The following is a 21,840-nucleotide window of genomic DNA, read 5'->3' as shown; positions in this document are numbered from 1 at the left end:
AATGGCGCTTCTTCCCTTCGGAGCTCTGCCCTGCGCCCAAACAGTAGTTCCCCCCCACATACAGGGTATCAGTGTACTCAGGACAAATTGGACAACAACTTTTGGGGTCCAATTTCTCCTGTTACCCTTGGGAAAATACAAAACTGGGGGCTAATGAATCATTTTTGTGGAAAAAAAAAGAATTTTTATTTTCACGGCTCTGCGTTATAAACTGTAGTAAAACACTTGGGGGTTCAAAGCTCTCAAAACACATCTAGATAAGTTCCTTAGGGGGTCTACTTTCCAAAATGGTGTCACTTGGGGGTTTTAATGTTTAGGCACATCAGGGGCACTCCAAACGTGACATGGTGTCCCATCTCAATTCCAGTCAATTTTGCATTGAAAAGTCAAACGGCGCTGTCAGGATCCCTGACCGTTGCCACCAATATGTCACGGATTCACACCGTGACCGTCACCCCTACGTCGCAGATCAGGGGGACTTTAGGCCATCAGACGGCTATTACATGTGCAGGGGGCTTATCTTAGGTATCCCTCCACTGCTACAATGTGATAAAAAAACACACACAGGGCTATTGACCTCTTAGTTTACAGCAGGGGCTTATTTTAGGTATCCCACTGATCTTCAATATACCATGAACTGCAGGGATCTATGAATATCCCGCTTACAGTTCCACTTAAACCTTGCAGCTCTCTGGCGCCGACTTACTGTCAGGTCAGATTAGGTACTGCACCTAGGGTAATTAGTCGCCAGAAAGGCTGCCTGCTATGTACTGGCTATTGGGCACCCTGCAGCGACGCGATAAATTACTCCCACTCAGGCAGGAACAATAATTATCAACGCCGCAGTCGCTGCAACAACACCCAATGGCCTGCACGGTATTGCTGCCACCAGCTTCGATTAAACAGGTCCGAAGCTAACCCAACACAGTAGCGCAATTCCCTTTAAGAGACAGGGTACGTTTTAGAGCAGGAGAACGAATCTAGTATTAATTATTATACTCCATAAAGTTTAGGCAGTGCTTTATCAAAATATTTTACAAAGATGTTACAAAAGAGACAATTGCAAATATGTACAAGGTAATTATAACATAAAGGGATTAAAGGAGAAAAGATAACACTCACATGTTCTCAGAGCACTGCAGGCAACCAGGCTAGTGGAGTTCCCATACGTCCCAGTGCATTAGGACTTGCTCAGGGCTCTTCAGGTAAAAAAAACTGAACTGACTGCTGGAAGCCTGCCAGAAACTTATAACCTGCAGCCTGTGACATCACAGAAAGGGCTGGCTTATCCAGACCCTCCTCTCTCTTCAGTCTGAGTAATTCAACCTTAAATTTGTCTAATTTCTATAACTCCGCTACAAAACATGTCATAGTCATAACAAACCCAGCATTCATCTCGTATTAACGTTGGCATTCTAATGAGATCAAATATGTCCTATGTGTGATGCCTAATTACAGAGAAATCCCTACTTCTTTACCAGATGGAGTTAGAAGCCCGTGTTTAGAGTGGCGGATGGATCCACCAAGGGAGATTAAGAATATATATTTTCCTGTTCCTAACTTAAATGGTTTGCCTAATATCTTACAAAAACAGAACAAAGGACTTTCATGGATTCTGGAAGCTTCTCTACCAGTTTAAGCTGGTCACTTTCCACTGCAGGGATGCCGGTCGTAAATACCTTGGCGAGGGGGATGAGGGGGCTTGGGAGCTGAAAGTCAGGAATTTGCAGCTACAAGCCATAAAAGCTGTTGCAGAATCACTCCAAGAAGGGGGGCTTAGCCCACAGCATGCTAGCAAGAGAAACTAAACTTACATGATATTTCATACCATATCGTGGCAGGCGCTCCTTCCCTTCCGAGCTCTGCTATGCGCCCAAACAGTTGTTTACCCCACATATGGGGTATCAGCGTACTCAGGACAAATTGCACAACAATTTTGGGGGTCCAATTTCTTCTCTTACCCTTGGGAAAATAAAAAATTGGGGGCGAAAAGATCATTTTTGTGAAAAAATATGATTTTTTATTTTTACGGCTCTGCATTATAAACTTCTGTGAATCACTTAATGGGTCAAAGGGCTCACCACACATCTAGATAAGTTCCTTAGGGGGTCTACTTTCCAAAATGGTGTCACTTGTGGGGGGTTTCAATGTTTAGTCACATCAGGGGCTCTCCAAACGCAACATGGCATCCCATCTCAATTCCAGTCAATTTTGCATTGAAAAGTAAAACGGCGCTCCTTTCCTTCCGAGCTCTGCCATGCGCCCAAACAGTGGTTTACCCCCACATATGGGGTATCAGCGTACTCAGGACAAATTGTACAACAACTTTTGGGGTCCATTTTCTCCTGTTACCCTTGGTAAAATAAAACAAATTGGAGCTGAAATAAATTTTTTATGAAAAAAAGTTAAATGTTAATTTTTATTTAAACATTCCAAAAATTCCTGTGAAACACTTGAAGGGTTAATAAACTTCTTGAATGTGGTTTTGAGCACCTTGAGGGGTGCAGTTTTTAGAATGGTGTCACACTTGGGTATTTTCTATCATATAGACCCCTCAAAATGACTTCAAATGAGATGTAGTCCCTAAAAAAAATGGTGTTGTAAAAATGAGAAATTGCTGGACAACTTTTAACCCTTATAACTCCCTAACAAAAAAAATGTTGGTTCCAAAATTGTGCTGATGTAAAGTAGACATGTGGGAAATGTTACATATTAAGTATTTTGTGTGACATATCTCTGTGATTTAAGGGCATAAAAATTCAAAGTTGGAAAATTGCGAAATTTTCAAAATTTTCGCCAAATTTCAATTTTTTTCACAAATAAACGCAAGTCATATCGAATAAATTTTACCACTATCATGAAGTACAATATATCACGAGAAAACAATGTCAGAATCGCCGGGATCCGTTGTTATAACCTCATAAAGAGACAGTGGTCAGAATTGTAAAAATTGGCCCGGTCATTAACGTGCAAACCACCCTCGGGGGTAAAGGGGTTAAGGAGTATTGAAGCAGGGAATCTGTAGTAGTATTTTTGCTTATTCTGACCAGCTACAGTAAGTGAGCAATCTGTGATACCTTATTGGAAATAACAAGCTATCTTTTTGGTTTTTGGTGTTGTGTGATTTGTCGGCACATTTGCACTTTACCTGACTAGTATTTGTTTTGATTTTTTTAGATGCAACTTTTTTTAACCAATATGTAATAATAGTTATATTTTAGTTCCCAAGCTGCTAATACTTGCTAGCAGATGTGAGGCCGATGTTTGCTAGAATGTGGAGAAGGGCAGATTCACTACCGGTAGAGATAAGAGCCCCAGGTAAAAAGACAACGTAAAATCCTTTGTGTACCTTATAGAAATTATGAAGTGAGGTTTTATGAACTGCGTCAATATAATAGATACAAAATGACAATAAATACAAGATGACCAGGGCCCGTCAAATGGATAATGGCCACATAGATGACAATATCTACTAGCCCAAAATAGTAACAAAACAGCCTTTCTGGCACAAACTAAAATAAAAAGTCCATACAAAGTCCTTGCCAGTATGGCTCCCTCCTTCTGGGAAAACACGCACTGCAGCTTCAGTCTGGAGGCTTCCTTCCTCCAAAACAGCACAGACCAATGAAAACAGTAGCTGGACATTTAACTCCCTCCAACCACGCTATTTAGGAGGAGATATGGTGTGTAGGTGTCCCGTCCATCTCTGACCTACTCACCGAAAGCCAGACCCTGGAAACGACTGATTACTCTCAGCACATATCATGCTGGAGGGAAACTTATGGCTTTCACATCATGCAGGATAACAACCTTTGCGACACAGCTCCCCTCACATATGGCGCCAATGACCCTGTCACATATTCCCCCTCTCTGCCCAAAGCCAGGGGCTTTGGCACCTTCTGACACCAAACAGGGAATTCGGGAGAGGGCATCTCCATTCCCGTGTAACTTTCCGGGCCTGTGTTCTATGTGGAACCTGAAATCCTGGAGGCATAAGGACCACCTAGTCACCCGAGCATTCTTACCCTTCTTTTCCTTTAACCATCTCGGAGGGGCATGGTCTGACACAAGTTTGAACCTCTGGCCTTGTAAATAGATCTTCAGCGTATCCACAGCCCATTTTATGGCTAGACACTCTTTCTCCACAATGGCGTACCTTTTCTCGCATGACGAGAGCTTCCGCTGTCTCATTTACTTCCTGAGACAGCACGGCTCCCAAGCCGCCTTCTGACGCATCTGTCTGGACCATGAACACTTTGCTAAAATCTGATGCTACCAGAACCGTATGTTTACATAGAGCCCACTTCAGCTCGTGGAATGCCATCTCTATGTCAGGAGTCCATTTAATTATCGTCGACTTGGTTCCTTTAAGAAGATCCATCAATGGTGCTGCGATTATGGCAAAACTTGGGATGAATCGCCGGTAATATCCCACAATTCCAAGAAACTTCCTCACTTGCTTCTTGGAAAACGGTTGCGGCCACTTCTGAAACGTCTCAATATTGTTTATTTGTGGCTTGACTTCGCCCCTCACGACGAAATAGCCCAGTTGTTTGGCCTCATCCTTTGCTACGGACATTTTTTCAGATTTATGGTGAACCCTGCATTTCTTAAAGCATCCAGAACCGTCTGTACCTTTGGCAGAACTAGCCCAGTCAGGGTTGAAGACAACAATGTCATCAAGGTAGGCTGCAGCATACTTCTTATGCAGAGCCAGGATCCGATCCATCACCCTCTGGAAGGTTCTGGAGCCCCCTGCAGACCGAAGGGCATCCTGGCTGTCTTCTCTTTGGCACTTTTGGGACATGGGGATCTGCCAGTACCCCTTCATCAGGTTAGGGTTGTAATATACCTTGTGGGCCCAAGTCTCTCATTGAGTTCGTCCACGCGAGGCATCAGGTAAGCATCAAAACTAGAGACTTCATTCAGCGTGAGTTAATCGTTACAAAACCACCATTCACCGTAGGGCTTCGGCACGAGGATGATGGGACTGGACCATCCACTTTTCAAATCCTCTATCACCCCGAGGTCTAGCATCCTCTTTGCCTCATTTGATATTACCTCCCGACGTGCTTCAGGAATTCTATAGGGCTTGAGGTTCACCCTTACATGCGGTTCTGTTAAGACATCATGCTCAACCACCTGCGTATGTCCTGGCAACTCCGAGAACAGGTCACAGTTCCGCTGCAACAGCTCCTGACACTGTTGCCTCTGGATCAGCGTCAGAGTCTCTGCAATGGGGATATTGTTCACTGCTGCTTTGGGACTGGCTCCCAGGCAATGGGTTTCCAGAGATTCCCGGTCTCACCAGGGTTTGAGCAAGTTCACATGATAGACTTGGTGCGGTTTCCTTTGACCTGGCTTGTGTACCTTGTAATTCACCTTGACCAGTATTTCCACCATCTCGTATGGGCCTTGCCACTTGACTAGGAACTTGCTCTCCTCCTTGAGGATAAGCACTAGCACGCGATCCCCAGGCTGGAACTGCCTCAGCCTCGCTGATTGGTTTTACACCTTTGCCTGTGCCTGGAGAAGATGTGCCTTCGTGATAGGCATAACTTTCGTCATTTCTCTCCTGCAGCTGGACGACATGCTCCATGATGCTCTGGAGTGGCATGACCTTGGCTTCCCAGGTTTCCTTGGTGATGTCCAGGAGCCCTCACAGATGTCAACCGTAAGTCGACCGTACAGGAGCTTGAACGGCGAGAAGCCAGTAGAGGCTTCAGGAAGTTCTCTGATGGATAAGAGCAGAAATGGAAGCATATCGTCCCAATCTCGACCGTCCTTCTCAATGATTTTTTTGAGCATGGATTTTAAGGTTTTATTGAAGTGCTCTACTAGGCCGTCAGTCTGCAGATGGTAGACTGAGGTTCGCAGCTGGACAATCTGGAGGACCCTGCACAACTCTTTCATTACCTTGCTCATGAAGGGGTTCCCTGGTGTGTCAAAATCTACTTCGGCAGGCCAGTTATAGCAAAAATATGGACACGTTTCCGGACGATACTCTTGGCCGAAGAGTCCCTTAGTGGTAGAGCCTCATGGAACCGGGTTGCATAGTCCACGGCCAATAAGATGTACTGATGCCCTCATGCAGACTAACTAGAGGACCTACTAGGTCTATGGCAATCCTCTCAAATCACAGGTAACGGAACTAGGGTACTTCAGTAGTGAGTAGAGAGAGCGGTTATCTGGCAGGTGGGGCAGGACCTATAATAAGGACCTCCTGATAACATCCCGGCCAATAGAACCTCTGCACTATTAACACCTGCGTTTTCTCTAACCCCAGATGTCCCCCCACATGCGAAAGGGCCATGTCTAAAACCCTTCGCTCATAGTGTCCTGGAACCAACAGCTGCTCCACTATCCCACTTCCTCTCAGTGAAGTCACTTGATACAACAGTTCGCCTTTGACTGCAAGGTGTGGGTACCCGGTGTCAGCCTCCAGCTCTTGAGCAACCGATCAATTACAGACACATTTTCGAAGGCCCATTTAGGGCAAAAACCCGCATTTGAGCAGTCCCAAAATTTTCCCCAGAGGACACACAAGGGGAACTTCTCCACCTTTGATGGGGATTCATCCGGGTTGAGCTGGCTCCTGTCTGAGTCACTTGGCACCTGTGCCTTTCCCCACAAGTCCCAGATCAGGCTAAAGTCCCGCCCAATTATCACAGGATGTAGCAAGTCTCTGAAAAAAAGGAATTATTTTTTTTTCAAATACTGAGTGCCAAGTAATTTTTTTGCCTAATTGTATGGGTTGGACTTGAGCACCACCAGCAGCATTATTCCAGAGTGCCGTGTTATTTATTTCCTCTGTCTGCAACCATTTCTGGACCAAATGCAACAAGACAAACATCTGAGAGCGGGGAGGTTTGTCACCATAATATGCCTAGTGATTAACCCTTTGGGCTCTGACAAACATAGTGACTAGTGATGAGCGAATATACTCATTTCTTGGGTTTTCCCGAGCACGCTCGGGTGATGTCCAAGTATTGGTGATTGCTCAGAGATTTAGTTTTCCTTGCCACAGCTGCATGATTTGTGGCTACTAGACAGCTTGATTACATGTGGGGATTCCCTAGCAACCAGGCAACCCCCACATGTACTTATGCTGTCTAGCAGCTGTAAATCATGCAGCTGCGTCAACAAAAAGTAAATCTCCGAGCGGTCACAAATACTCGGAGACCACCCGAGTGTGCTCGGGAAAACCCAAGGAATATACTCACTCATCACTAATAGTGACCCCTGAGCGTGGCAATATCTCCGTTTTTAACTTGGCATATTCCTGTGCATCCTGTAAGGCCAAGTCAAAATAAGCTTTCTGGGGTACGCCAGTTAGATCGGGGTCCAGCACCTCCACCCACTGCTACGGGGCAGCCTCTTCCGCTCTGCAACCTGTTTGAAAATGGTCAAAAACGTCTATATCATCCCCTGGGGTCATCTTTTGCATGGCTCATCTTACCGCTTTCCGTACACACGAGTCATCACCTTGATGCGGGGGAGGGGCGGTTTCTCTGCTGTGGACATCTCCTACCAGGGGTTCCATCTGCCTTTTGTTGTTTTTGAATCTATTGAATCAGCAGTTTATTCATCTCCTGCTGTACCTGCTGCTGCTCACGGCACTGCTGCTGCTCCTGTTCATGCTGCAGTTTGTGTTGCTGCTGTTAGCTCAGGATCAGGTGCTTAATCAGCTTCTCCATTTTGTTTGACCGCTGTTCCATCCCTGTAGCCGCATTCGCCCAGGACATAAGATTTGTCCACAGCTGCTACCAGTGTTCCTGAAACGTTGCCCACATCTGAAACACCACTTGTGGAAGGTCGGCTCACTTAGCTGCTCCCCGAGGTAGACACAGGAACACTTTTAGGTTAAAGTCGTTGGGTAGTTTATTACTTCATAAACTATAAAGGCCAAAGCAGTAACAAAACAGCCTTTCTGGTACAAATGAAAATAAAAAGTCCATACAAAGTCCTTCCCAATATGGCTCCCGCCTTCTGGGAGAAACACGCACTGCAGCTCTCACTGGACCTTCAGTCTGGAGGCTTCCTTCCTCCAAAACACCACAGACCAAAAAAAAAAATACTAGCTGGATATTTAACTCCCTCCAACCACACCATTGAGGTGGAGATATGGTGAGTAGGTGTCCTGCCCATCTCTGACCTACTCACCGAAAGCCAGACCCTGGAAACGACTGATTTACTCTCAGCACATATCAAGCTGGAGGGAAACTTATGGCTTTCATATCCCGCAGGATAACAACCTTTGCGACACATCTCCCCTCACATACGGCGCCAATGACCCGGTACTTTGCTGCAGTGCCCCTATAACCGTACCCTGCCGCGGTGCCCCTATAACCGTACCCTGCCGCGGTACCTGGCTGCAGTGCCCCTATGTATAGTATGTTGCTGCAGTGCCCCTATAACTGTACCCTGCCGCGGTACCTGGCTGCAGTACCCCTATATATAGTATGTTGCTGCAGTGCCCATATAACCGTACCTTGCTGTGATGCCTCTGTATACGGTATCCTGCCGCGATGCCCCAATATGTGGTACCCTGCCGCAGTGCCCCTATATACAGTTCCCTGCCGCGGTGCCTTGCTGCGGTGACCCTATATATAGTATGTTGCTACGGTGCCTCTATATACGGTACCTTGTCGCAGTGCCCCTATATATGGTACCTTGTCGCGATGCCCCTACATGTGGTACCCTGCCGCCAGGGCCATATTTGCCACTAGGCACTTGAGGGCACATGCCTAGGGCGGGGCCATGCGGGGGGGGGCGGCACCTGAGCAGGTGTGTGTGCTTTTTTTTTTTTTTTGTAAAGTCCGGTCCGGGTGGGGTCACCTTAAGGCTTAAGCCTCCCCGCCCCCCCCTCGCCGCCGCCGCCCCCCGCCGCTGCCTCCTTGCCCATACACAGTATGATTGATGCATACTCACCTCACCTGCTCTAGCGACGCCTGGTCTGCTCTCAGTGACTGCACCCTCGCTGTGTGAGCGGTCACATGGTACCGCTGATTAAGGTCATGAATATGCATGCATATTCATGACCTTAAATGAGCGGTACCACCTGACCGCTCATACAGGACGACGAGGGTGCTGCGCCGGGACAGAGCACAGAGGTGGAGGATTCCGTTCTTCTGCGCGCCGTGTGCGGTGTGAGGTGACAGCCAGGTGAGTATGATGATAGCCAGGGATGGGGGGAGCCGGGGAGGATGAAAGAGGAGGATCGGGGAGCCCGGCAGGCGGCAGCCACAAGATAGATGGGGAGCGGCGGGGCAGGCAGCCGATGAGCCACGCATGGGGGGGATGGGAGATGACGAGCCAGAGCCACCAATGCCACCATGCATACAGGGAGGGAGGGGGAGATGAGCCACGCATACAGGGGGGGATGGGAGATGAGCCAGAGCCACCATGCATACAGGGAGGGAGGGGGAGCTGAGCCACGCATACAAGGGGGGATGGGAGATGAGCCAGAGCCACCATGGATACAGGGAGGGAGGGGGAGATGAGCCACGCATACAGGGGGGGATGGGAGATGAGCCAGAGTGTCATGGTTCCCAATGGCAAGGGAACGTAAGAAACATATAAGTAACGAACGAGCTCTCGGGTGATGGAAACTCGAGTTGACCGTGAGCTAAATCTACCACACAACTAACAGTAGCCAGGGAGCATACCTACGGCTTCCTATATGCCACGCGCCAGCCGGAGGACTAACTACGCCTGGTAGAGGAAGAAACAGACCTGGCTTACCTCTAGGGAAATACCCCAAAAGATGATAGCAGCCCCCCACATGTAATAACGTTGAATTAAGAGGAAAAGACATACACAGTATGAAAGTAGATTTAGCAAAGAGAGGTCCACTTACTAGATAGCAGAAGGATACAAAAGAGGACTTCACGGTCAACTGAAAACCCTTTCAAAAACCATCCTGAAATTACTTTAAGACTCCTGTGTCAACTCATGACACAGGAGTGGCAATTTCAGCCCGCAAGAGCTTCCAGCTACAGAGAATTACAAAAACTGCAAACTGGACAAAAGGTACAAAACAAAAGGACAAAGTCCACTTAGCTGATCAGCAGACTAGTAGCAGGAACATGCAACCGAAGGCTCTGGTTACAATGATGACCGGCAAGGAAATGACTGGAGAGCAAGGCTAAATAGGAAACTCCCAAACACTGATGGAAGCAGGTGAACAGAAGAAGCAAAGTGCAAACAAGTCACCAGTACCACCAGCAACCACCAGGGGAGCCCAAAAAGCGGATACACAACAGTACCCTCCCCTTAAGGAGGGGGCACCGAACCCTCACAAGAACGGCCAGGGCGATCTGGATGAGCCCTATGAAAGGCACGAACCAAATCCGAGGCATGAACATCAGAGGCAGTTACCCAAGAATTATCTTCCTGACCATAGCCTTTCCATTTAACCAGATATTGAAGTCTCCGTCTGGAAATACGGGAGTCCAAGATCTTCTCTACGACGTACTCCAATTCACCCTCCACCAGCACAGGAGCAGGAGGTTCAGTAGAAGGAACCACTGGTACCTCATATCTCCGCAACAACGACCGATGGAACACATTATGGATAGCGAAAGATGCCAGGAGGTCCAAACGAAAGGAAACAGGGTTAAGAATCTCCAAAATCCTATAAGGACCGATGAACCGAGGCTTAAATTTGGGAGAAGAAACCCTCATAGGGACAAAACGGGAAGACAACCACACCAAGTCCCCAACGCGAAGGTGGGGACCAACACGACGACGACGGTTAGCAAACTGCTGAGTCCTCTCCTGGGACAATTCCAAATTATCCACCACTTGTCCCCAAATCCGATGCAACCGATCCACCACCGCATCCACTCCAGGACAATCCGAAGATTCAACCTGACCAGATGAAAAACGCGGATGAAACCCTGAATTGCAAAAGAAAGGAGAAACCAAAGTGGCAGAACTAGCCCGATTATTAAGAGCAAACTCCGCCAACGGCAGAAAGGCAACCCAATCATCCTGATCCGCAGACACAAAACACCTCAAATAAGTCTCCAAAGTTTGATTAGTTCGCTCCGTCTGGCCATTGGTCTGAGGATGGAATGCAGACGAAAAGGACAAATCAATGCCCAACCTGGCACAGACTGCCCGCCAAAATCTAGACACGAACTGGGTACCCCTGTCAGAAACAATGTTTTCCGGAATACCATGCAAGCGAACCACATTTTGAAAAAACAGAGGGACCAACTCAGATGAGGAAGGCAACTTAGGCAATGGCACCAAATGAACCATTTTAGAAAAACGGTCACACACCACCCAGATGACAGACATCTTCTGAGAAACAGGGAGATCCGAGATAAAGTCCATAGAGATGTGCGTCCAAGGCCTCTTCGGAATAGGCAAGGGCAACAACAACCCACTAGCCCTAGAACAACAAGGCTTGGCCCGAGCACACACATCGCAAGACTGCACAAAAACACGCACATCTCGAGACAGGGAAGGCCACCAGAAGGATCTAGCCACCAAATCTCTGGTGCCAAAAATTCCCGGATGACCTGCCAGAGTAGAAGAATGAACTTCCGAGATGACTCTAGAGGTCCACTCGTCAGGAACAAACAGTCTACCAGACGGACAACGATCAGGTCTATCCGCCTGAAATTCTTGCAAAGCACGTCGCAAATCTGGAAAGACAGCAGACAAAACCACTCCATCCTTAAGGACCCCAGCAGGTTCAGAATTCCCAGGAGAGTCAGGCTCAAAACTCCTAGAAAGAGCATCTGCTTTCACATTCCTAGAACCAGGTAAGTACGAGACCACAAAATTAAACCGGGAAAAGAACAACGAACAACGTGCCTGTCTAGGATTCAGGCGCCTGGCAGACTCCAAATAAATTAAATTCTTGTGATCAGTCAAAACTACCACCTGATGTCTGGCACCCTCAAGCCAATGACGCCACTCCTCAAATGCCCACTTCATGGCCAAAAGCTCCCGATTACCAACATCATAGTTTCGCTCGGCGGCCGAAAATTTTCGCGAAAAGAACGCACAAGGTCTCATCACTGAGCAGTCGGAACTTTTCTGCGACAAAACCGCCCCCGCTCCGATCTCGGAAGCATCGACCTCAACCTGAAAGGGAAGAGAAACATCAGGCTGGCGCAACACAGGGGCAGACAAAAAGCGGCGCTTAAGCTCCCGAAAGGCCTCCACGGCAGCAGGGGACCAATTGGCAACATCAGCACCCTTTTTAGTCAAATCCGTCAGAGGTTTAGCAACGCCAGAAAAACCAGCTATAAATCGACGATAAAAATTAGCAAAGCCCAAGAATTTCTGGAGACTCTTCAGAGAAGTAGGCTGCGTCCAGTCGTAAATAGCCCAAACCTTGACAGGGTCCATCTCAATAGAAGAAGGGGAAAAAATATACCCCAAAAATGAAATTTTTTGAACCCCAAAAACACACTTTGAACCCTTTACACACAAAGAATTCTCCCGCAAAACCTGAAAAACCCTCCTGACCTGCTGAACATGAGACTCCCAGTCATCAGAAAAAATCAAAATATCATCCAAGTACACAATCATAAATTTATCCAAATATTCACGGAAAATATCATGCATTAAGGACTGAAAGACAGAAGGTGCATTAGAAAGGCCGAAAGGCATTACCAAATACTCAAAATGGCCCTCAGGCGTATTAAATGCGGTCTTCCACTCATCCCCCTGCTTAATTCGCACCAAATTATACGCCCCACGAAGATCAATCTTAGAGAACCACTTAGCCCCCCTTATGCGAGCAAACAAATCAGTCAGCAAAGGCAATGGATACTGATATTTGACTGTAATTTTATTCAGGAGACGATAATCAATACAAGGCCTCAGAGAGCCATCCTTTTTAGAGACAAAGAAAAAACCGTCTCCTAAAGGTGATGAAGAAGGACGAATATGTCCCTTTTCCAGGGACTCCTTAATATACTCGCGCATAGCAGCATGTTCAGGTACAGATAGGTTAAACAAACGACCCTTTGGAAATTTACTGCCAGGAATCAGATCTATGGCGCAATCACAATCCCTGTGAGGAGGGAGTGAACCAATCTTAGGCTCTTCAAAAATATCACGATAATCAGACAAAAATGCCGGAATCTCAGATGGAATAGATGACGAAATGGACACCATAGGAGTGTCCCCATGAGCCCCCCGACATCCCCAGCTTAACACAGACATAGCCTTCCAGTCAAGGACTGGGTTATGAGACTGTAACCATGGTAATCCAAGCACCAAAACATCATGTAAATTGTACAACACAAGGAAGCGAATCACCTCCTGATGGTCTGGAGTCATACGCATAGTCACTTGCGTCCAGAACTGTGGTTTATTACAAGCCAAAGGTGTAGAATCAATACCCTTCAGAGGTATAGGGACTTCCAGAGGCTCTAAATCAAACCCACAGCGCCTGGCAAAGGACCAGTCCATAAGACTCAGAGCGGCGCCAGAGTCCACATAGGCATCCACGGTAATAACTGATAATGAACAAATCAAGGTTACAGACAAAATAAATTTGGACTGTAAAGTGCCAATTGAAATGGACTTGTCAACCTTCCTAGTACGTTTAGAGCATGCCGATATAACATGAGCAGAATCACCACAATAGAAGCATAACCCATTTTTACGCCTATAATTCTGCCGCTCGCTTCTGGACATAACTCTGTCACATTGCATTTTCTCTGGCGTCTCTTCAGAAGATACCGCCAAATGGTGCACGGGTTTGCGCTCCCGCAAACGCCGATCAATCTGAATTGCCATTGTCATGGACTCATTCAGACCTGTAGGCGCAGGGAACCCGACCATAACATCTTTAACGGCATCAGAAAGGCCCTCTCTGAAATTTGCCGCTAAGGCGCTCTCATTCCACTGAGTAAGCACAGACCACCTACGAAATTTTTGGCAGTATATCTCCGCTTCATCTTGCCCTTGAGATAGGGCTATCAAAGCTTTTTCAGCTTGAATCTCCAAATTAGGTTCCTCATAAAGCAACCCTAAAGCCAGGAAAAACGCATCCACATTGAGCAACGCAGGATCCCCTGGTGCCAATGAAAATGCCCAATTTTGAGGGTCACCTCGCAGCAAAGAGATTACAATCTTAACCTGCTGGACAGGATCTCCTGAGGAGTGAGGTCTGAGAGAAAGGAATAATTTACAATTATATTTGAAATTCAAAAACCGAGATCTATCTCCGGAAAACACCTCTGGTGTAGGGATTTTAGGTTCAGAAATAGGAGCATGTATAACAAAATCTTGTAAATTTTGAACCTTCGTAGCAAGATTATTTAAACCTGCAGCCAAACTCTGAGGATCCATCTTTAAACAGGTGAGCTCAGAGCCATTCAAGGATTATAAGGAGAGAAAGGCAAAGGCTGTAATTAAAGCTGAAATACAACAGATCCAACTATGGAGCAAGCATAGAGGAAAAAGGGAAAAAAAAAAATTTACAGACTTCTTTTTTCTCTCCTTTCTTCTGCCAATAAGTTTAACACAGGCCGGTCATACTATCATGGTTCCCAATGGCAAGGGAACGTAAGAAACATATAAGTAACGAACGAGCTCTCGGGTGATGGAAACTCGAGTTGACCGTGAGCTAAATCTACCACACAACTAACAGTAGCCAGGGAGCATACCTACGGCTTCCTATATGCCACGCGCCAGCCGGAGGACTAACTACGCCTGGTAGAGGAAGAAACAGACCTGGCTTACCTCTAGGGAAATACCCCAAAAGATGATAGCAGCCCCCCACATGTAATAACGGTGAATTAAGAGGAAAAGACATACACAGTATGAAAGTAGATTTAGCAAAGAGAGGTCCACTTACTAGATAGCAGAAGGATACAAAAGAGGACTTCACGGTCAACTGAAAACCCTTTCAAAAACCATCCTGAAATTACTTTAAGACTCCTGTGTCAACTCATGACACAGGAGTGGCAATTTCAGCCCGCAAGAGCTTCCAGCTACAGAGAATTACAAAAACTGCAAACTGGACAAAAGGTACAAAACAAAAGGACAAAGTCCACTTAGCTGATCAGCAGACTAGTAGCAGGAACATGCAACCGAAGGCTCTGGTTACAATGATGACCGGCAAAGAAATGACTGGAGAGCAAGGCTAAATAGGAAACTCCCAAACACTGATGGAAGCAGGTGAACAGAAGCAGCAAAGTGCAAACAAGTCACCAGTACCACCAGCAACCACCAGGGGAGCCCAAAAAGCGGATACACAACACCAGAGCCACCATGCATACAGGGAGGGAGGGGGAGCTGAGCCACGCATACAGGGGGGGATGGGAGATGAGCCTGAGCCACCCCTGCATACACAGAGGGGGAGATGAGCCACGCATACAGGGGGGGGATGGGAGATGAGCCAGAGCCACCATGGATACAGGGAGGGAGGGGGAGATCAGCCACGCATACAGGGGGGGATGGGAGATAAGCCAGAGCCACCATGCATACAGGGAGGGAGGGGGAGCTGAGCCACGCATACAGGGGGGGATGGGAGATGAGCCTGAGCCACCCCTGCATACACGGAGGGGGAGATGAGCCACGCATACAGGGGGGATGGGAGATGAGCCAGAGCCACCATGCATACAGGGAGGGAGGGGGAGATGAGCCACGCATACAGGGGGGGATGGGAGATGAGCCAGAGCCACCATGCATACAGGGAGGGAGGGGGAGATGAGCCACGCATACAGGGGGGTGGAGAGATGAGCCATGCATACAGGGGGGAGGTGGAATATGAGCCATGCATACAGGGGGGAGTGAATATGAGCCATGCATACGGGGAGGGGGGGGGAGTATGAGCCATGCATACGGGGGGAATATGAGCCATGCATACAGGAGGGGGGTCATTATACAGTATGGAGCATCATGTGTGGCCGTTATACAGTATTGAGCATCATGTGTGGCCATTATACAGTATGGAGCATCATGTGTGGCCATTATACAGTATGGAGCATCATGTGTGGCCATTATACAGTATTTAGCATCATGTGTGGCCGTTATACAGTATGGAGCATCATGTGTGGCCATTATACAGTATGGAGCATCATGTGTGGCCATTATACAGTATGGAGCATCATGTGTGGCCGTTATACAGTATGGAGCATCATGTGTGGCCAATGGCCATTAAACAGTATGGAGCATCACGTGTGGCCGTTATACAGTATGGAGCATCATGTGTGGCCGTTATACAGTATGGAGCATCACGTGTGGCTATTATACAGTATGGAGCATAATTATTGTATATAAAACAGTGTGATCAGCAGTGCTAAATGGCTGTGGTTGGGATGTGGATATGGGTGTGACTAGTTGTGAAATGGGTGTGGTCAGAGGCGTGGCCTAATATTTGCCGCTACGCGCGCCGCACACTTTATACCTCCTTCCCAAGTTGGGAGGTATGGTACCGCATTTGCCAGATCATGGCAAGTGCCGCAAATCCCATAGGGAATGAATGAGGCAGAATGCAGTGTTGCTGTAATTGATCCGTTACGCGGCACATACAGGAAAACTGCCGGATCTGCTGCAAAAGGCGACTTTCACATCAGCGATTCTTGCTAAAGTCACTGCCGATAGTGTCAAACTCACCAAAGGGGGAGGCAGCACTAAAAGTGCCTAGGGCAGCAGAAACCCTAAATACGGCCCTGCCTGCCGCTGTGTCCCTATATACGTTAGAAGATGAAAATGTCATCTTTGTGGACACTTCTCATCAATCTTTTCTTTTGTATTTTTAGCCCGGACTGAGGAACTCTGAGATGGAGAGAAACGGACTTTCCCCATACAGCGGCCTCCCGGGATCCCGCCACTCGTGTATCTACCCCGCACAGTACAACCCATCGTTCATTAATGAGGACAATCGGAGGAGGGACTACTTCTAGAATAGAATGAAGAATCGCACAGCCCCCCCGCATCACCATGGCTGCCCCCCACCATCCTGCATCACCATGGCTGCCCCCCACCATCCTGCATCACCATGGCTGCCCCCCACCATCCTGCATCACCATGGCTGCCCCCCACCATCCTGCATCACCATGGCTGCCCCCAACCATCCTGCATCACCATGGCTGCCCCCCACCATCCTGCATCACCATGGCTGCCCCCCACCATCCTGCATCACCATGGCTGCCCCCCACCATCCTGCATCACCATGGCTGCCCCCAACCATCCTGCATCACCATGGCTGCCCCCCACAATCCTGCATCACCATGGCTGCCCCCTCCATCCTGCATCACCATGGCTGCCCCCCACCATCACCATGGCTGCCCCCCGCCATCCTGCATCACCATGGCTGCCCCCCCACCATCCTGCATCAACATGGCTGCCCCCTCCATCCTGCATCACCATGGCTTCCCCCCATCATCACCATGGCTGCCCCCCGCCATCCTGCATCACCATGGCTGCCCCCCCACCATCCTGCATCACCATGGCTGCCCCCCACCATCCTGCATTACCATGGCTGCCCCCTCCATCCTGCATCACCATGGCTGCCCCCCACCATCACCATGGCTGCCCCCCGCCATCCTGCATCACCATGGCTGCCCCCCCACCATCCTGCATCACCATGGCTGCCCCCTCCATCCTGCATCACCATGGCTGCCCCCCATCATCACCATGGCTGCCCCCCACCATCACCATGGCTGCCCCCCGCCATCACCATGGCTGCCCCCCACCATCACCATGGCTGCCCCCCACCATCACCATGGCTGCCCCCCGCCATCCTGCATCACCATGGCTGCCCCCCCACCATCCTGCATCACCATGGCTGCCCCCCACCATCACCATGGCTGCCCCCCACCATCACCATGGCTGCCCCCCGCCATCCTGCATCACCATGGCTGCCCCCCCACCATCCTGCATCACCATGGCTGCCCCCTCCATCCTGCATCACCATGGCTGCCCCCCGCCATCCTGTATCACCATGGCTGCCCCCCCCACCATCCTGCATCACCATGACTGCCCCCTCCATCCTGCATCACCATGGCTGCCCCCTATCGCCTGCATCACCATGGCTGCTCCCCACATCACCATGGCTGCCCCCTCCATCCTGCATCACCATGGCTGCCCCCCGCCATCCTGTATCACCATGGCTGCCCCCCGCCATCTTGTATCACCATGGCTGCCCCCCCACCATCCTGCATCACCATGGCTGCCCCCTCCATCCTGCATCACCATGGCTGCCCCCCACATCACCATGGCTGCCCCCCCTCCATCCTGCACCACCATGGCTGCCCCCCCACCATCCTGCATCACCATGGCTGCCCCCCCACCATCCTGCATCACCATGGCTGCCCCCCACCATCCTGTATCACCATGGCTGCCCCCTCCATCCTGTATCACCATGGCTGCCCCCTCCATCCTGCATCACCATGGCTGCCCCCCACCATCCTGCATCACCATGGCTGCCCCCCACCATCCTGTATCACCATGGCTGCCCCCTCCATCCTGCATCACCATGGCTGCCCCCTATCGCCTGCATCACCATGGCTGCTCCCCACATCACCATGGCTGCCCCCTCCATCCTGCATCACCATGGCTGCCCCCTATCGCCTGCATCACCATGGCTGCTCCCCACATCACCATGGCTGCCCCCTCCATCCTGTATCACCATGGCTGCCCCCTCCATCCTGCACCACCATGGCTGCCCCCCCACCATCCTGCATCACCATGGCTGCCCCCCACCATCCTGTATCACCATGGCTGCCCCCTCCATCCTGTATCACCATGGCTGCCCCCTCCATCCTGCATCACCATGGCTGCCCCCTCCATCCTGCATCACCATGGCTGCCCCCTATCGCCTGCATCACCATGGCTGCCCCCCACCCCTAATCTGACATGGCAACTACAAAGACAGGAGAATGAGGAAGACGCTGGGGACAAAATCAACCAGAAAGCGCTCAGTTACCGTCAGCGCCACTTCCTGTGTAGTCGCTGATGAACAGTGGCCGTCACCATCGCTCCATGTCTACGGGAAGAACGTGACACCATGATCCACCACCGGAAAAACGGAGGACCGGTCCCATCACACGGAAGGAAACTAAAGGAACGGACTTGTGTTTCCCACATGGAGTCTCATCATCCGTCCAGGAGAGGCCCGAGGTTCGCTGTGACCTCAACCCAGACGTGACGACGTTATACCTACCGGACACCGTGCCACGGCGGCTCGTCTGAAAATGCAACAATATGACACGAAGGAGCAGGCGGCCATAGTACCGGAGACACGCTGGACACCGGCATTGTGTGCGCAGACTCATACATCTGCTATCCCATGTGTGGGGGTGCGCAACCTACAAAGAGCCCCCTGCAGCAGGCGCAATCTCTGTACTGTACCAAGGCTTATCCTCCAGTCACCTCCAGAGCTGCATAATATACCCTATATCTTCCACAGTTTCCCACTCCCTGTACACAGTGTGAAATAAAGTTATATGAAAAAGTTTGGGCACCCCTATTAATCTTAAGCTTAATGTTTTATAAAAATTGTTTTTTTTTTGTAACAGCTATTTCCGTTTCATATATCTAATAACTGTTGGACACAGTAATGTTTCTGCCTTGAAATGAGGTTTATTGTACTAACAGAAAATGTGCAATCTGCATTCAAACAAAATTTGACAGGTGCATAAGTATGGGTACCTCACCAGAAAAGTGACATTAATATTTAGTAGATCCTCCTTTTGCAAAAATAACAGCCTCTAGTCGCTTCCTGTAGCTTTTAATGAGTTCCTGGATCCTGGATGAAGGTATTTTTGACCAGTCCTCTTTACAAAACAATTCCAGTTCAGTTAAGTTTGATGGTCGCCGAGCATGGACAGCCCTCTTCAAATGATCCCACAGATGTTCAATGATATTCAGGTCTGGGGACTGGGATGGCCATTCCAGAACAGTGTAATTGTTCCTCTGCATGAATGCCTGAGTAGATTTGGAGCGGTGTTTTGGATCATTGTCTTGCTGAAAGATCCATCCCCTGCGTAACTTCAACTTTGTCACTGATTCATGAACATTATTGTCAAGAATCTGCTGATACTGAGAGGAATCCATGCGTCCCTCAACTTTAACAAGATTCTCGGTGCCGGCATTGGCCACACAGCCCCAAAGCATGATGGAACCTCCACCAAATTTTACTGTGGGTAGCAAGTGTTTTTCTTGGAATGCTGTGTTTTTTTGCCGCCATGCATAACGCCTTTTTGTATGACCAAACAACTCAATCTTGGTTTCATCAGTCCACAGGACCTTCTTCCAAAAAGAAATTGGCTTCTCCAAATGTGCTTTTGCATACCTCAGCCGACTGTTTGTGGCGTGCTTGCAGAAACGGCTTCTTTCGCATCACTCTCCCATACAGCTTCTCCTTGTGCAAAGTGCGTTGTATAGTTGACCGATGCACAGTGACACCATCTGCAGCAAGTTGATGCTGCAGCTCTCTGGAGGTGGTCTGAGGATTGTCCTTGACTGATCTCACCATTCTTCTTCTCTGCCTTTCTGATGTTTTTCTTGGCCTGCCACTTCTGGCCTTAACAAGAACTGTACCTGTGTTCTTCCATTTCCTTACGATGTTCCTCACAGTGGAAATTGACAGGTTAAATCTCTGAGACAGCTTTTTGTATCCTTCCCCTGAACAACTATGTTGAATAATCTTTGTTTTCAGATCATTTGACAGTTGTTTTGAGGAGCCCATGATGCCACTCTTCAGAGGAGATTCAAACAGGAGAACAACTTGCAAGTGGCCACTTTAAGTAGCTTTTCTCATGATTGCATACACCTGGCTATGAAGTTCAAAGCTCAATGAGGTTACAAAACCAAAAAAAGTGCTTTAGTAAGTCAGTAAAAAGTAGGTAGGAGTATTTAACACAAGAAAATGATAAGGGTGCCCATACTTATGCACCTGTCAAATTTTGTTTGAATGCAGATTGCACATTTTCTGTTAGTACAATAAACCTCATTTCAAGGCAGAAACATTACTGTGTCCAACAGTTATTAGATATATGAAACTGAAATAGCTGTTGCAAAAACAACAATTTATAAAACATTAAGCTTAAGATTAATAGGGGTGCCCAAACTTTTTCATATAACTGTATGAGGTTCTGCAGCCAAAGTACTAAAAGAAACAAGGTATAATTGTGAGTGCAGCTGTGAATGTGACTAGAGCATAGTACTTGGTGTAACAGTATGAATCCAGCTCTGGATGTGACTGGAGCAGGGCGCCTGATGCTTGGATGCAGCTCTGGATGTGACTGGAGCAGGGCGCCTGATGCTTGGATGCAGCTCTGGATGTGACTGGAGCAGGGCGCCTGATGCTTGGATGCAGCTCTGGATGTGACTGGAGCAGGGCGCCTCATGTTTGGATACAGCTCTGGATGTGACTGGAGCAGGGCGCCCGATGCTTGGATGCAGCTTTGGCTGTGACTGGAGCAGGGCGCCCGATGCTTAGATGCAGCTCTCGATGGGACTGGAGCAGGGCGCCTGATGCTTGGATGCAGCTCTGGATGTCACTGGAGCAGGGCGCCCGATGCTTGGATGCAGCTCTGGCTGTGACTGGAACAGGGCACCCGATGCTTGGATGCAGCTCTGGCTGTGACTGGAGCAAACCGTCTCATGCTTGGATGCAGATCTGGCTGTGACAGGAGCAGGGCGCCTGATGCTTGGATGCAGCTCTGGCTGTGACTGGAGCAGGGCGAGCGATGCTTGGATGCAGCTCTTGATGTGACTGGAGCAGGGCGCTTGATGCTTGGATGCAGCTCTGGCTGTGACTGGAGCAGGGCGCCCGATGCAGCTCTGGCTGTGACTGGAGCAAAGCGCCTGATGCTTGGATGCAGCTCTGGCTGTGTCTGGAGCAGGGCGCCC

At 48.9% G+C, this 21,840-nt stretch overlaps 1 protein-coding gene across 1 annotated transcript in view; it reads left to right on the top strand.

The window, feature by feature from the left end:
• HEG1 (heart development protein with EGF like domains 1) overlaps positions 1-19,488 on the top strand; it is a 127,751-nt gene extending 108,263 nt beyond the window's left edge. Inside the window, exon 13 of the mRNA XM_077273341.1 lies at positions 16,743-19,488. Coding sequence (XP_077129456.1) covers positions 16,743-16,886 — 144 coding nt within the window. The 3' untranslated portion in view covers positions 16,887-19,488. The remainder of the gene's footprint in view (positions 1-16,742) is intronic.
• The last annotated feature ends 2,352 nt before the right edge of the window (positions 19,489-21,840 follow it).

This window comes from Ranitomeya variabilis, chromosome 7, assembly GCF_051348905.1.
Source record: "Ranitomeya variabilis isolate aRanVar5 chromosome 7, aRanVar5.hap1, whole genome shotgun sequence".
NCBI lineage: Eukaryota > Metazoa > Chordata > Amphibia > Anura > Dendrobatidae > Ranitomeya > Ranitomeya variabilis.
Note: the sequence above shows the minus strand (reverse complement) of the source record. Positions and strands in the feature narration are given on the sequence as shown.